The 15,103-nt window shown below is 39.3% G+C and overlaps 1 protein-coding gene across 2 annotated transcripts; it reads left to right on the forward strand.

Annotated features, from left to right (window-relative positions):
- Positions 1 to 2,948: 2,948 nt before the first annotated feature.
- On the forward strand, positions 2,949 to 14,889 carry SLC25A30 (solute carrier family 25 member 30). Of its 2 annotated transcripts, XM_015647456.2 has the most exons (11): positions 2,949 to 3,049; positions 3,622 to 3,711; positions 5,757 to 5,835; positions 7,404 to 7,551; positions 8,206 to 8,300; positions 8,567 to 8,652; positions 9,849 to 9,944; positions 10,816 to 10,940; positions 11,439 to 11,577; positions 12,437 to 12,517; positions 13,255 to 14,889. In XM_015647456.2, exons 2-11 carry the CDS (start codon positions 3,691 to 3,693, stop codon positions 13,294 to 13,296), a joined length of 912 nt encoding a protein of 303 aa, XP_015502942.1. In that variant the 5' UTR covers positions 2,949 to 3,049; positions 3,622 to 3,690; the 3' UTR covers positions 13,297 to 14,889. The 2 variants fall into 2 exon arrangements, with proteins under 2 accessions (XP_015502942.1, XP_015502950.1); XM_015647464.3 differs by lacking the exon at positions 3,622 to 3,711 and having other exon boundaries at positions 3,004 to 3,049.
- Positions 14,890 to 15,103: the final 214 nt, after the last annotated feature.

Below are 15,103 nucleotides of genomic sequence, written 5' to 3' on the forward strand. Positions count from 1 at the left end.
AGAGTCCATCCCAATGCTTGGACTGGGTAATCCAGATTGTAATTATGTCTCAAAAACAACTGTTTAACAGTTTTTAAAAGTTTGTGATGATGAAGATACTGCAGACTCCACAGTCAGTCTCATCTAGCACTGTCCACACCATTAGAAAGCCTGTTCTATGTCTAATGTAAGTGGTGGACAACAGATAATTAAGTTCCTCTTTATGGATAACTTTCAGTCTTGAAGATTATGATATCCTAATCTTTTTTTTAAGACTTTTTCTTTCAATTTCTTCTTACAGACTGTGTTTTGTATTTCCTAGCCTCCTGAAATGCACCACACATAGCTGGATGTGTGCTCCAGGCTGAGGCTTTGCCCCTGGCAAGCACAGTGGAAGTACTATTATAATGTCCTACATTTTTACACATGCCAATAGCACACTGAGTGTCTATTTTTTCCAACAAAGTCATCTGTATAATTGATGGTCAGATGAAATGCTCTTCAGAGAGAAAGTGCAAACAACTGAAGGTGAGGAGGCTGTGCCAGGGCAGAGAGCTCTTGACTCCCGTGTCCTGGACTTGCTTTCAGCACGCAGCCAATGGAACACGAAAAATGCAGATCAATTATGTAACAAATAACTGCAGAAGTTTCCAAGGGAAAAAGGTAACTCTCCAGTGGTTACAGCTACCAACAAAACAACAAGACAGTGTGAACAATACCTTTAGCCATCTGTGTCTCTCCACTAACCATCCATTTAACCAGTAGGAGAATTGGCAAAACTGTCTTCACCACTGCAGAGACCAGAAGTGAAATGATTTTCCATTTTAAGCAGCAGGGGAAATAGCAAAACAGGAATGAATGCACAAAAAGCGGAGCTCCCTGGTAAAATGCTTTGAGGACTGTCTTCTTTGCTTAAAAAAAAAAGAAACAAAAAATGCATGAGGAAATTTAGGAGGAGTAATTTTAGGGGTCTGGGAATTAATTAATTAAACTGTAGCCCTACACAGCCCATTGGGAAAGAACTGGCACTTGGATAAAGCTGTTGTAAGAGTGTGTAATCAGCAGCACATGTGGAAAGATGCTGAGCACCTAAGTCAATGCTGGTATGACGCAGATGCCAGGCTCAAGGCAGCTTGCCAAAAGTAGTGCACTGTCTGTGGACAAAAGCATTACGTACCTCATACGTAGTATGAACTGGGTTGAGACTACAACAAAAGACATTTTTCATAGGACCCATGCAAAAGCCACTAATGGTAACAAAAGTTAACCTGAATTCCTCTATATTCAGAAGTACACAGAACAAGCAACTAGGTACTTAAGAAATGTGATTGGGTGCAAGATATAACGTGAACAGGAACTGATTTTCATAAGAGGTAATGAAACCCGTCTGCCTGCAGAAGAAGCTACCCAACTCAAGATCAGAGTAGGGCAAGTCCTCCTTAAAAGGAGGCCGAAACTCTAGAAGTCAGAAAACCAAAGCAGCAGCACCGAAGTGAAAAATGACTCAATGCTAGAAGCAGTGTTTCTGTGCAAAAAGAAAGAAAGGAGCCATTCAAAGTTTATCTCAAGTAAGATTGTACTACTACTTGCTGTAGGTATAAGGCCTGTGAAGTACTAGCCAGTTGCTATGAGTTTCAGGAGGGGATTATAGCTTGAATACCAGTTCTGAGGTTAGAGTTTGTAGCAACATTCTGTGAAGTGCACCTGCAAAGACAACTTTGCAACACTGTGGTTAGAGCATGAGCTCTGTAGGCTACTCATCCTTTAACAACTGAAATGTAAAAATTGTGTGAAGTCTGTAATAGACTTGGATTGCTTTAGAGAACTATTTTCATTGTATGAAGCACTTACAGCATACCAGAACCCAAATTCTGGATTCCTTTATCGAGGATTGCATGCAAAGCCACGTCCAACTTCTTAATCAGGGCTGAGCAGGTGTTACCCCCTTTCTCCAGTAAATTTAAATAAAGATTCTCAGCCTCCAGCCTTGCCCCGAGATTGGCGCGGGGAGCAATCTCGCAGGATGTTTTGCGTTTTCCGGGGAAACGCGTGGCATCCGCCTGCAAGGCAGCGGACTGAGCGGCAGCAGGGCTGCACCGTAGGGGTAGGTCCTTACAAACACACTCCTGGCAGCTCTTCAGTCAGAAACAGAAAACGCCGAATTGCCAGAACACTCTGCCTTTAGGGGCAGCAAAAGAGCTGATTCCAACTACTTCATAGGGAGTCCTGGGCTTTGGAGCAGACTGGTACTGGTTGTCATCCAGTCTTCACGGACTGGTCACTGCCACCTGTACAGCGGCTGAGACCTGCCCTTTTGGAGAGCCCCTTTCCTGGACAGGGGCTGGATATGTATTAACAAAGCAACGTAAAGCTTATGTACTGAATCCATAATTTCTGCCCTAGTAAGGCAATGAAACATAGTGAACTATGTAATACTACTACTGCTACTACTGAGCCATCCTGTGTAACCCTTCTGACAAAAATATTCAAGAGGGTATTTTAAAGAACAAAGTAGCTATTTAAGCCCACCCTGCTGATTCTGGTAGATAAAGGTTCCTGAGCCGCCTCAGGAAAGCTCAGCCCGGGGACTGCTGAGTTGTCGCTGGCGGCACAGGCGCCCCTATGATCGTAAAGCGAGGGGCAAAATCAATGTCCTCACAGGTAATGAATGATGAGGAGAAACCCTGCGGGGCGAGCGAGCTGCTCGTTAACCGGGGAGCGCTGAAGCACCCGACACAGCCGCTCCAGAAATGCTGATGGAAAATGCCAGCCTGCCCCACCAGCCCAGCAGCCTCCCAAGGCCAGCGGCGAGGGGAGACCTTTGACTCTAAGATCAGCGTGGTTAATCTTTTGCCCGGGTAATTAGAGCCGGCTCGGCGGGCCCTTCGAAACAACTGCGGCTTTGCAGCCACCCCTTGCACACCCCGCTCCAGGCTCGGCCCCTCGGGCCAGCCCGCCCCGGGGCGGAGCCCTCCTTCCCCAAAAGCCGCCGCGGCCGCGGGGAGCGGCGCTGGGATTTGGGAGCGGTCAGGTCGCTACGGCGGGACGGGCGCTCGGGCACGGCTCGGCGGTGAGTGCGGAGGCTGCTGCTGCCCTCAGGTCTTGGAGGGTGGGAGACCATTTTTCGTGTGAAGTTTATACAATCGTTGCCTCCCTAGACCCGAGTCCGTTTAAAATAGTTAAAACTACTAAAAGCTCGAGTATAGTATGTGCTTAGTGGGCTAGTGGTGTTTTCAACCAGTATATAATTCGGTGTGTGGCTTCTCAAGCCTGTTCCCCGCCGAGGAAATATCGAGCTATTTAAGTGATTTGTTCTTTAATGGAACTCGGACTTTTGGGTGTAGTCCAGTTACGCTGTGGCTAAAAGAAAGAAGATTCTCTTCTGACCTCTGCAGAAAGTGCGTGGCTGAATCTCTGTATTAATTCAACCCAACGTCCTTTAGTGTTGCGTATCCCCTCTGACATCATTGATACTCAGGGTACGGCAATGTATATTTTTGTAAAGACAGTATCTTTCTAGTAAAAGTAGAGACCTTAATATTTTCTATAATGATGGCTTGATTCTCTGTTTAACTAGTTTGCCACTCACTCAGCTGATACAGAATTCTTCTGAGTAGACACTTACTATTTTTATTGATATAGGGAAGAAGTTCTGACTAAGAAGCAAACCAAGAATTTGGAATATAAACGGGAATTAAGACACCTGAGGTCATGGGGCGAAATTACTGGCTGGTGTGTCTTTTTTATTTTTTATTTTCTGATAAAAACTCTTCCTCTTTGCTCTATTTTTTTTCTTCTTCTTCATACTTCTTTCTAAAGTATGGAAAGCTAGAAGAAGGGGGCTGGAGGTTAGAAGCTGAATGGTTCATATGGTTAGTTTAGCATACTGGCAGGAGATGAGACTTGAAAGCCTTTCAGATGTACCCACCTTGACCTTCACCTTTGGATCTGTCAAAGGAAGAGTGTGCTATAAAAATTATGCATTAGGGTACCCTATTTCTATATTGAAGCTTCAACTAATATTTGTAAGTCTGTGTGCAAATTGAAAGCTTATATCACTGTGCTCAGAATTACATAGAAAAAGTGAGTAGCCTTCATTGCCTAGGCAGAGTGAAATATGAAACAAATAGAAAAAGGATCTATCGTAGTTTTATTAGTGTTATGGTTTTTTTGATAGATGAAAACTTGTTTTAGTATGTTGGGGTGGCTTAACTATCAGTTTTGATAAGTTTCTCAGGACTTAAAATCAGGTGTGTAGTGGATAGTGGGCAAACTGAGCTTGGTTTTGTCTCTGTTAATTGAATGATCTGCCATTAATCATGGTAGAACAGGATTATGAGGAATTTGGCTGGAATTGACCTCCCTCTGATACAATGTCATACCCGTGTGGCTCTGCCTCCTTCCTGTTGAAAAGCTGGCATGGTCTAAGCCTGTGTCTAGACCTCTGTAGTGCCCTCTTTTTGGCAGTATTGGTGGGGTGACCTTAGATGCCTTTTTCTTAGTTTTTGTTTTGTGGTGTTTTTTGTTTGTTTGCTTTTGTTTGTTTCATTTTTTTCCTTCATCAGTGGTGTACTTTGCAGCAGTCTAAAGAGTAAGATGAATTTCTGTGCATGTAGCTGTTGACTATTTGAAATTGTGTTATTTTAGCTTCTTTCTTTTCCTCCTGTGTCAGAAGGCCCAGGTACCCATCATGAAGTAAAGATGATTTAAGGAAAACTAGAGCTGCAGAAACTGTTCAGGCCTGCTGAGTGTCTGCAACTCTGAAAATTCATTTAGTTGCTGGGTTATTGGTATTTCTAGAGGAAGTGACTAAAGAAGGTTCAGCTGTACAAAATGCAGGTCCAAGTAACTGGTATAATTGTGTTGTTTTCCAGTTTGGCACTTTGGGTGATTAAAGAGGGGATAATAATAGGGAGTGTAAGTGCCAAGGGAAGTATTTTCATGTACAATTTTCCCATAAAATTAATTGGCAAAAATAACTGTAGGAAGCAATGTTTAGGGGGATATTATAGAAAATGGGGAAGAAAAACTATTTATATTGCGAGGAAAGGGAAAATGAGACACGTGCTTGCTTTTGGGAAGGGCAATCTTGTATTGGCTGGACTAGTTTGGTTTTAACATTCTTATCTCTTTTCTAATACAATTGGATTACATTAATATCTTGAAAAGCATATGCTATAGTTAATTATGAATTGCAGTCACTTTGTCAAATTCACTTAATTGACACAATATTCATGTAACGTTCACAAGAATGAATATTATGAACACTGGTAGCAGAAATAGGTCTGATAGCAGAAATAGGTCTGAATGGAAGCAAAATGGTGCATGCACCTCTATTTTCTGTCCAAGTGTACCAGCTTAGCTCATGCCAAATAATGTTGGTAACTAGAAAAAAGGAAGTTCTGTAATGACTGCAGGATGTAGTCAAACTAGTTCGGCTTAGGAAAAAAATCCTTGGAGGCTATTCACTGCAGTGCTTCTTAACATTGTGCCTGGGAGACAAACTGCTTTAACCTTTCATGGTGAGGGGAGTGGTGTCCCAAATACATAGAGGGTACTGATTTGAGCCCAGTTGCCTTTCTAGGATATTCCAATCTTTCTTCTGATTGTCAAAGGTATTAAATGGTTGGGGTTTTTTTGTTTGTTTTTTTTTTTTAATCTTTACTCATGTTTGAAAGGTCCATTTTAAATGGACCAGGCATAAAGTTTCTACTAAGTGTTGGCATGTATATTTATGGATTGTACTTACAGTAGTGTTAAATCTTCCTCTTTCACAGAAAGAGGAACCAATAATGCCGGCACTGAACTGGAAGCCCTTTATCTATGGAGGTTTAGCATCAATCACTGCAGAATGTGGTAAGCTTTTGCTTTAACTCTTGACATGATTTCCTTTACTTGGATAGTCTCTATGTAAAGCAAGTTTGGTTCCATGCTGCCAGTGACACAGCAGTATATGGTGGTCTGCAGCATAAAGCTTTTTGCTTAATGATGACTGAAGAGTTGCTCTGATCTTTGTTGCAATGTCAGAACACTTGTGTCTGTAAACTCTCATCCCTGGTGAGTTTATTTTTATACATATTTTATCTTGGTACTTTATTATTTGGTGTTTGTTTGATCTGTTCCTATATGGTAGTCATAAGTAAATACAGCTTCTGCTTTGCTGCAGTAGAAAAGTTGCACCCTTAACTTGTAAACTTTTCTTTTAGCTTTGATGAGTATCTGTGTTGCAGTTTAAAGTTTAAATAATCTTTTCTTGAATGTAAGTGGCTGCTTAGATTTGAACACTTAAATTCAATAGTGAGCAACACACACTAATTGCTGTAGTGAGACAGTGCATCTGATGTTTTAGGCCTGCTCTAAAGGGAAACCTAAAATATTGACATCTTTCTAAAGTTATATCTGAAATGCATGTACATGAAAATAAAGGAAATCTGGATTTTCATTGTAGCAGGACATGATTTGGCATGTGGTGGGCTTGCATGCAAGGTCTGTCTAGAAAAGTAGATGCAGTGTAAAATTACACTTCAAACTACTATTTTGTTTTCATAGAGTAATTTGGGTTGAAAGGTCATCTGGTCCAACCCCCCTGCTTTGAGCAAGAACATTTTCAATTAGATCAGGTTGCTCAAAACCTTGTCCAATCTGACTTTGAATGATTCCAGGGATGGGAAGGATTTCTACTGAGGAAATCTGTGCAAACTTGAGTTCAAAACCTGTCATTATTTGACTTGACTGAATATGGCAAATAATGCCAGAAGCTTTTAAGGAAGACAAAATTCATGAAAGCTTGGCTTGTTTGGTAGGCCTCATTTGAAGAGAGGTAGTTAATCCTGACTCCTGTTAGTGCTTAGGTGAGTATGGAATATTGAGGTGGTCCTTTTTCTGGATGGATACAGTTTCTGAATCCTTTCCTAAGGGGAGCATGGAGAATATGAATTGAACATAACATAGCAGAAGGCTACAGGAAGGCAGTGACAGAAGTAGGTACTGCTGCTATTGCTTTTTCAGATACTAGGCCAGAATCTGTGGAGCATATCCTGTGGCATTTCTTTGCCTCCAGTGATGTCCTCTTCACAGGTGTTGATAGAATACATCTGCAAACTCAGTGCTTGATTTGGATCACAGAGTCCTCTTCAGTGTGGCTGTTTACAACCAGGCAGTGCTGTGTTGCCTGACAATATAGTGAATACGGAATGTAAACACAGGAGGTAGGCAGGGCCACTGACAGGCTTCAGAAGAAGGTGAAGGTGATAGAATGTGAATCGCTTCTTTAAAAGAAAGTCTTGGTAAAGAAGGCTTCTTTCCCATAGGAGTACTTTTATATATTGTGATATATAATAAATGTTGCTGTTTCTTATATGATGTTCTCTGTTGTCTTTGGTTAGTAGGTACTTCATTCATTTTCTCACTGACTTTCCTTTAAGGTACTTTCCCCATTGATCTGACGAAAACACGTCTCCAAGTTCAGGGTCAAGTTAATGATGCCAAATATAAAGAGATCCGCTACCGTGGAATGATGCATGCCCTGGTCAGAATATGCAGAGAAGAAGGATTGAAAGCCTTATACTCCGGGTAAGATTAACTGAGTTGCAGCAATGGCTTATGAACCGTCTATTGTTATAACAATAAGCCCATTGTATGTGAATTTTTGGGTTTTAGGATTACAAGATATTTGGCTGGTCTTAATCTGGAAGTTGGAAGACCCAGCTTTGATACTTTCAGTGCTGCACACTGCCAGAGCATTTCATGTGTTAAAAAAAAAAACAAACCAGAAAACCCTCAAACAACAAAACCTACATGAAACAAAATAGCTAAACATAAGGTTATTCTCTACAGTGCTACTATGGTTGTTCCATCTCTCAGTATTAAAATTGAATTTACCTTTGTCCATAAATGAGCATGCTGTTCTTCTTTCATGCAGGATGGTGGGGGAACTACATTTCAGACATGACTGCCAGCTGTTTTATAGATAACAAGTTGGAGCATGGTCTAATAGTAATAATCCCTTCACAGTTCATTCATGTTCTTGCAGGCTCTATTTAAAAAAAAAAACAACCAAAACCCAAAATCTAAAAAAGCTCCAAAGCTTGTTTTGTTTGTAGTGAGTTTAAATTGTTGATTTAAATGTAGAAACTTTTGTCAGCTAGATATCTCTGCACTAGGAAAAATTTTCTGATGAATTTTTGAGATCTGGAGCATAAACATTATTGCTGCTTGTTTTTACAGGATTGCACCTGCAATGCTACGGCAAGCTTCATATGGAACTATAAAAATAGGCACTTACCAGAGCTTAAAAAGAATGTTCGTAGAGAATCCAGAAGGTGAGTAGTTATTTTCTGTTTAATTGAGGACTGATTTGCTTGAAGCTGATTGTTTCCATTTGGTGTCTTACTGTAGCATTTGAACAGGTCTACTGAGAAAACGTTCCTTATACCAGTTACAACAAAGTTAGCAAGGGTAACTTGTCAGAGCAGGTTTTATGGCTTCTGTAACTGGCACTTTCTGGTTAAATGAGGGGAAGCATATCCTGTCCTAATGTGTCTTAAGCTTTGTAAATCTGCAGCTAAAATATTTTTTTGTGAAATAGACGAAACCCTCATGATGAATGTTCTGTGTGGCATTCTTTCGGGAGTCATCTCGTCATCTATTGCCAACCCTACAGATGTCTTAAAGGTAATTATGTAGCACTTGTCTTTTTAGTTTTTGTTCTTTCCTGAGGTAAAAACAGTGTCCTGATCAATATAGGGTTTGTTTTGTAACCCTATTTATTCTCATCTTTTAACTTTTAAAAAATCAGTAACATCCTGAATTCTTGGAACCTCTTTCTGGTCCATAATAATAATTTGGAAGTATGCATGAGGAAGGTGAAGGCTGGGAAGGTAGTTAGATCCACATTATTGAGGGGGGTGGGAAATAACTTTGATGCTGTAGTGTTTGTGTGGAAGCCATGCTGCATATTTCATCTGTATTTCTTGGTAACACTGTTACATTTAGATGTTTCTAGAGCTCAAAATAGGTGACGTCAATTAAGAGACAAGAGTTCCACTGAATGCTGTTTGCTACTCTATGATTTCTTAACACTGTAGAGAGGCTTTGCAAACCTGTGTTCCAAGGAAATGGTGTTCCAGCATCAGTCATTTAAAGTGAATTAATAAAACAACCACCTCTTTAAGAAAATTGTTAGCTTTGTCACAGTCAGTTACTTGAAAGGGTTGATGGTATTTATCTTATAAAACTGGAGCTTGTGACTTACACAGCTGCTCCTAATGAAAATGAAGTCAAGAAAACTCTCTATGTTCTTCTGAAGCTACTAAAAACCTTAATTCTTCATAGTGATAGTGTGGTTTTGTAGTGGCATTTCAAACATAAGCTTGTACTGCAATTAGCTATTTCCTAAAATTATGTACACTTACCAAGTCACTTGTTGACAACTTGTATTTGGAAGTTACCGTGGTAGGTTTCTAAAGATGTTTTTATAAATCATGGTTGAAGACCATGGCTCTCAGTGGCTGAAACATGAATCCTTTTAACCTTTAATTTCAAAATATTCTGTGAGAGCACTGTAAAGGACATCCTGCAGAACCCATCTGCCAGTCTTATCTAAATGGAGCCATGTACCCATACAGAAATAGAAATGACCTGCATTAGCAGCTAAGAATTCTACCACATACTTGTTCAAAATTAGCAGCTGCATTTAGATATAGTTAAGGCAAAAGATTGCACTGCTGTTGTGATCATGTCAGCTCTTGGTTTTATACCCAAAGAGAAATTGACTTTACTACTTGCAATTATAACTTAATACTTTAATCTAGTTTTACAGTTTTATTGGTTATATTTATCTTTTAATTGTATCTTCAAATGAATCTCAGATCAGAATGCAAGCTCAAGGTAGAATGATTCAAGGAGGAATGATGGGAAACTTCATAGAGATCTACCAGAAGGAAGGCACTAAAGGATTATGGAAGGCAAGTCTTTTTTTAACGGTATCTTACATTTCAACTACACTTTTTTGCTTAGCTGAATGTCATGTATTCCTACAGTGTTCTCAGCTCAAATATGGAGGATGTAATGTCTATCATTTGTCACAACTGTGTCACTGCTGGTGTCTGTGCTTTTTGGTGAAGGGTTACAGCCAGTCTTGTGTGTGAGGATTAGCTGCCACTTAGGAAAGACAAATGTAAGATTCAATTTGGGTGACTGGCTCTAGGAATAGTTCAACAACCCTTTGAATGACACCTCTCAATCTGTATGCTCTATCTGTTCTAAAACATATGCTAAAGAACATTTGGAAGCAAAAGAGCTACTGAACATCCCCTCTAGCTCAGGAATTTTAATTTTCAATCTTAGTCTTACAACCTTGGGCCAGATATAGTCAGTGACAATATAACAACTGAAGAGCCAAATGGAAAATTGTTTTGAAACAGCTGGAAAATAGGAATGTTTTTCTATTTGTGTGCTTTTTCTCACAAAGTTTCTTGATCTACAGTTTTCTGTTCATCTTCCTTCATCATCAGTTTTTCAGCTAGCAGCCAAGGAATACTGGTTTTGAGGTTTTAGCTGACTGTTGATGAAAGAATTGAGGTGTTAGGCAGAGATAGAAAATTGACTTAAAGGACCTGAAGTTACCATTCTACATGGAGAAGTGATTTAGCTGTTATTCAAAATTTGTGTTTTTGGAGCACATACATCTAAGACTTGTACTAAATAGCCTAATCTGAATTTGCAATGTTCTTAGTGGCTCCTTGTAGTATTTTGCTTTGTATTATAAGAACTTGGCTTTTCTAACAGTGCACAAAGGTTGACTTTAAACTCCAGCTATATCCTTTCTTTTCCCAGGGAGTATCATTGACAGCACAGAGAGCTGCTATTGTTGTTGGAGTGGAGCTGCCAGTGTATGACCTTACCAAGAAGCACATCATTATGTCTGGATATATGGGAGATACAGTATATACTCATTTCCTGTAAGTCTGTGTAATTGGTTGTACTCATGTAGCTCATGATTTGTTAGGTTCTGCTACAGGGGAGATGAGTCCTTTGATTTTTCTATCATCTGTGTAGTTGTAAATATACTTCTGATGCGTGTATAACTTTTAATGTAATAGCATCTCAACTGGTAGCATGGAAGCTAATTTTATTTAGCTAATTTGGATTTAGCTTTCTTTTGAAATACAGAAATTAGTTTTGTGGGTGGTCTGAATTATTCAACTATGTAAATTGAGGTTAGAAGAAATTTATAGTCAAATATTACTCCTAGGGGCACAAATATCTTTTCAAGCATACTGTATGTAAGGGCTGTATATCAAATCTTCAGAGTTACACTTCTATAGTAAATGAAAGTAACTTTTCAGAGATTTAATTTTTAACTAAAAACATCAGTTATTATTATTGTTTCCTGGGAAGGGAAAATTCTTGTACATCTGTATGGTAGATAAGATTTCATTAAATCCTTCTTTTATTAGTTCCAGTTTTCTTTGTGGGTTAGCTGGAGCCCTTGCATCCAACCCAGTTGATGTTGTAAGAACACGCATGATGAATCAGAAAAGCCAACAACATGGGGGGCACTCAACCTACAAGGGCACTTTGGATTGCTTGTTACAGGTAAGTAGTTTGTGTATCATCATAAATAGAAACTGCTGCCACCAAGCAATGATTTTTGCTGGTGAGTTCAGAAAGGTTCTGTTTTCTGTAATAACTTAGATATGCATTTTGCCATAATGTTTAAAAGGACTATGCTCTCAGCAATGCACTCAAGTGTGAAAAGTATCTACTGTCTTGACAGAAAGGCAGACAGAGAGTTAGTGTCTGCTGCAGAACCCTACTTCATTTGGGTGCTTGGATGAGGAGAGGAAGGCTCTCAGCAGCACTTTCTCTTGTTCAGCTTCACACTGTATCAGGCTGACAGGAAATTATCATTTCATGCGTCAGTCCTTGAATAAGATCTTCAGGAGCAGATGGTTTTCCATATTTCTTGCTGTATAATGGAAAGTCTAGTACAGCCAGAGGCAAGGTCAACCTCCTGATTTTGAGTACTTTGATTTGGTTTCTTAAGTCTCTAACTTTGTATGAGGTGAGACCATGATGGCCTTTTACATGGAGAAGAATGGATAGTAAGCTGTTGCTGTCTACCTGTTGACTGAACACTCCAAGTCACATTGTCCACTAAAGTTTTTTGAGGTCCATAAAGCAAATTGAAATATATCAAGGGACTGACAAATGTTAGCTACTGGTTTACAGACAGCAAATTTCAAGGGGCTGGCAAATGTGAACTGCAAGTTTACATCTAATTAAATGTATTTCTTTGTCCTGTCAGACAATAAATTTAAATGAAGGTTACAGGACTAAGCCACCCCCTTGTCTGGTACAGTTTTGTTTGCTGAGATACTGTCTGGATTTCTCACTAAAAAAGAATTGCAGAAGTGTGTTCTCATGTCTTCTGTTTTGTTTTGTTTTTCCCTAGACATGGAAGAATGAAGGCTTTTTTGCTCTGTATAAAGGGTTTTGGCCAAACTGGTTAAGACTTGGTCCTTGGAATATCATTGTATCCTTTCCACAGGTGTGCAAAAACTAAGCCATATAACAGCAAGTATTGTTTTTTACAGAATTTCTCAGTGTGGGAAGGAAGTGTCATATCAGCACAGATATTCCCTTTTTTTAATGAATGGAAAATTGTGCAGTTGACAGGGTTTTTTTTAGTCAGCAGCTTCCAGTCAGATTGAATTTTTGATTCACACAGAGTCAATACTGAAATACGAGCTTGCAAAATAATTTTCTGTTCTTCCAATTTCACACCTGTCTATTCCCCTTTGTTATGAGCCTAGTATTAATCAAAGTTGACCAGGTGAATTAGGAATGGGGACTATTTCCAGAACTGGGGAAATTGTTGAAAGTTACTGATACAATATTTTTGTTTATCTTAGTCTCACAATTTTGGTTTCAAGAGCCAGCTGATCAGAGCCCAGGGAAGTTGGGTTGGTAGAAACGTTTTTTACAGTAAACAAACCTTCTTTAGATAAGTAAAGACTCTTAAGGGCTTTAGCAGTATTGTCCTGCCTCCTCAGTCCTGGGTTTAAGATCCTGAGGAGGAGGGATGGGAAAGTAATTTGTATACCAGCCTTAAAGCAAGTTCCATTGTTCTGCCTAGTATTGTGTAAAAAAAGTGGCCAGCCTGCAGCATGGCATAGGAAGGAACAAGGAGTGGAGCACAGTTGCACACAGATGCAGCTGACCAGTTTTCACTGCATGATCATTAAAGTTTTCCTTAATCAGCTGTGCCAGTTCTTTCTGACATATGAACAGCTGAAGAAATTGGATGCCTGACATGCTGAGCTGTGTACAGAATTCTGTTAATGTACTGTCTGAGTTCAGAGCAATGTGCAAGTTGTCTTGAGTGTTTGCTCTTTATTGTCTGAGCTGCTGGCCAAAGGAAGAGGTCACTGCAAGACTGACTGAGAGGAATCTGGAAGTGATTTCGAGGCAAACTGGCTCCTGTAACCATGGTTTGTGCACGTGATTCAGTGGATGTGTGCACTGTTTTTCAGACTGAACTTAACATGGTGGAATACCTTCTGTCAACTCTGTTTCAGTGTCCTGATGCAACTTTGTGCATCTGAGTCTCAAAGCATAGTGTTTTATAAGAGTCAAAGAACAGGTTTTTTTTCTTCTGTATTTCCATAAAGGAAGGAAAAGAAAAATATTTCTGTAAAGGAAAAAAGTATTTCTGTAAGGGAAGAAAAGCCGAACCAAGGAGCTGGACTTTTCCTGCATTCAGAAATGTATACAATTTGTATATATATTTGTAATACCTTAAAGCTTCCAGTTAACTGGAAGTGTCACAAGACATCTCTGCTGACTTTCAGGTTGGCAAAATAACTACTGCAGTATAAAATCTGTTTCTGGTTTTGAAGCTTTCCTGTGTTCTAAGTCCTGAAATGTCTGCATAATTTTCTGGGAATAATCCAGCTTCATTAGCAAGTGTGGTTGCTAGAGTTGACAGTTTTTCATAGCTTGAAGAAAGTTGGTTTTTTTTTCTTCCAGTGTATAATTCTTGATTTCAGCATAAGTGATTCTTCAACATATTCATATGGAAATTGCAAGTAGGAATGAAGTTCAAACAAGTTCATGCCCATCTGCTGATCTTGCAGAGAAACTTCCCATGCCTCTTCCATTCTTGGGAAGAACTATTGGTTACTGTCTATTTGACACGGAGCAGTCAGGCTCTGTCATGGGGGTGCCTGTGTGACAAGAACCAGCCCCTCCAAAAGTGAATCTAATAGAAAGACTGCTTTCCTTCTTTAAAAAGGCACCCAAGTCCAGAACTAGTGAACACTTTCTTACACCAAAAAGGCATAAGTTGCTGTTACATGCAAGGAAACACTTGATGTAGAAATCAACCTACAGCTTCTATGAATGTTATCTTTAGGCTTAAAAGTATATCAAAACTTCAGGGCCATTAACTCAACAGTTATATCAAGCTTCTTAAGTGCTGTTGTTCAATTCCAGGAAGAAGGAGGATGTGAGATGCAAGTCATAGGATGGATCTTCTGTGTTTGCAGAGTGCAGCAAAGCAGGATCCATAGCTTTGGATTTTTTGTGGCCTTGTGTTAATATTTTACACACATTTCATAGACTCATGCATTCCACTTAAAGAAGTTTCATTGAGATATCAAAACTGCTATAATCACTTAAAATTACTAATTTTGAATTCACAAATAGATTTTTTTAAAAGCACAAGGCACTTTCTTTCCTAAGGTTGGACATTTTCTATATATAGGGATATGCTGATGTACAGTGTTTTCCCTTAGAGTTGTTTCTGTGCTTTAATAAAAAAAATTGTAAATATTTTTGTATGCTATGTAAGTGAAGTATATGTTTTACATTTTCAAGCCTATTAAAAGCATTTAAACGTAAAGTGTGATGACTTCAAACTGCTTTCAGTTTTGAAATTTCAAATACTTCAATGTACTTAACAAAGGAAAGCTGTTGCTGGCATTGAACTGTTCCATGTTATTGGTTATTTAGCCAAGGCATACTAAAGTTGCTTGTAGTTAAAAGCTTGTGTTCCTGTGACTTGTGACTGAACAACATGTGCTGTCACCACAGGTTTTTGCTGTTATTTGGTATATCT

This window comes from Parus major, chromosome 1 (genome assembly GCF_001522545.3).
Source record: "Parus major isolate Abel chromosome 1, Parus_major1.1, whole genome shotgun sequence".
Lineage (NCBI taxonomy): Eukaryota > Metazoa > Chordata > Aves > Passeriformes > Paridae > Parus > Parus major.

What these genes read in the sequence shown, in the direction of transcription:
- SLC25A30 (XM_015647456.2), top strand. Translation starts at nt 3,691, where the DNA reads ATGGGGCGAAATTACTGGCTG. An exon ending in ATCAATCACTGCAGAATGTG is followed by an intron (nt 5,836 to 7,403) that starts GTAAGCTTTTGC and finishes CTTTCCTTTAAG; the next exon opens with GTACTTTCCCCATTGATCTG. An exon ending in ACCCTACAGATGTCTTAAAG is followed by an intron (nt 8,653 to 9,848) that starts GTAATTATGTAG and finishes AATGAATCTCAG; the next exon opens with ATCAGAATGCAAGCTCAAGG.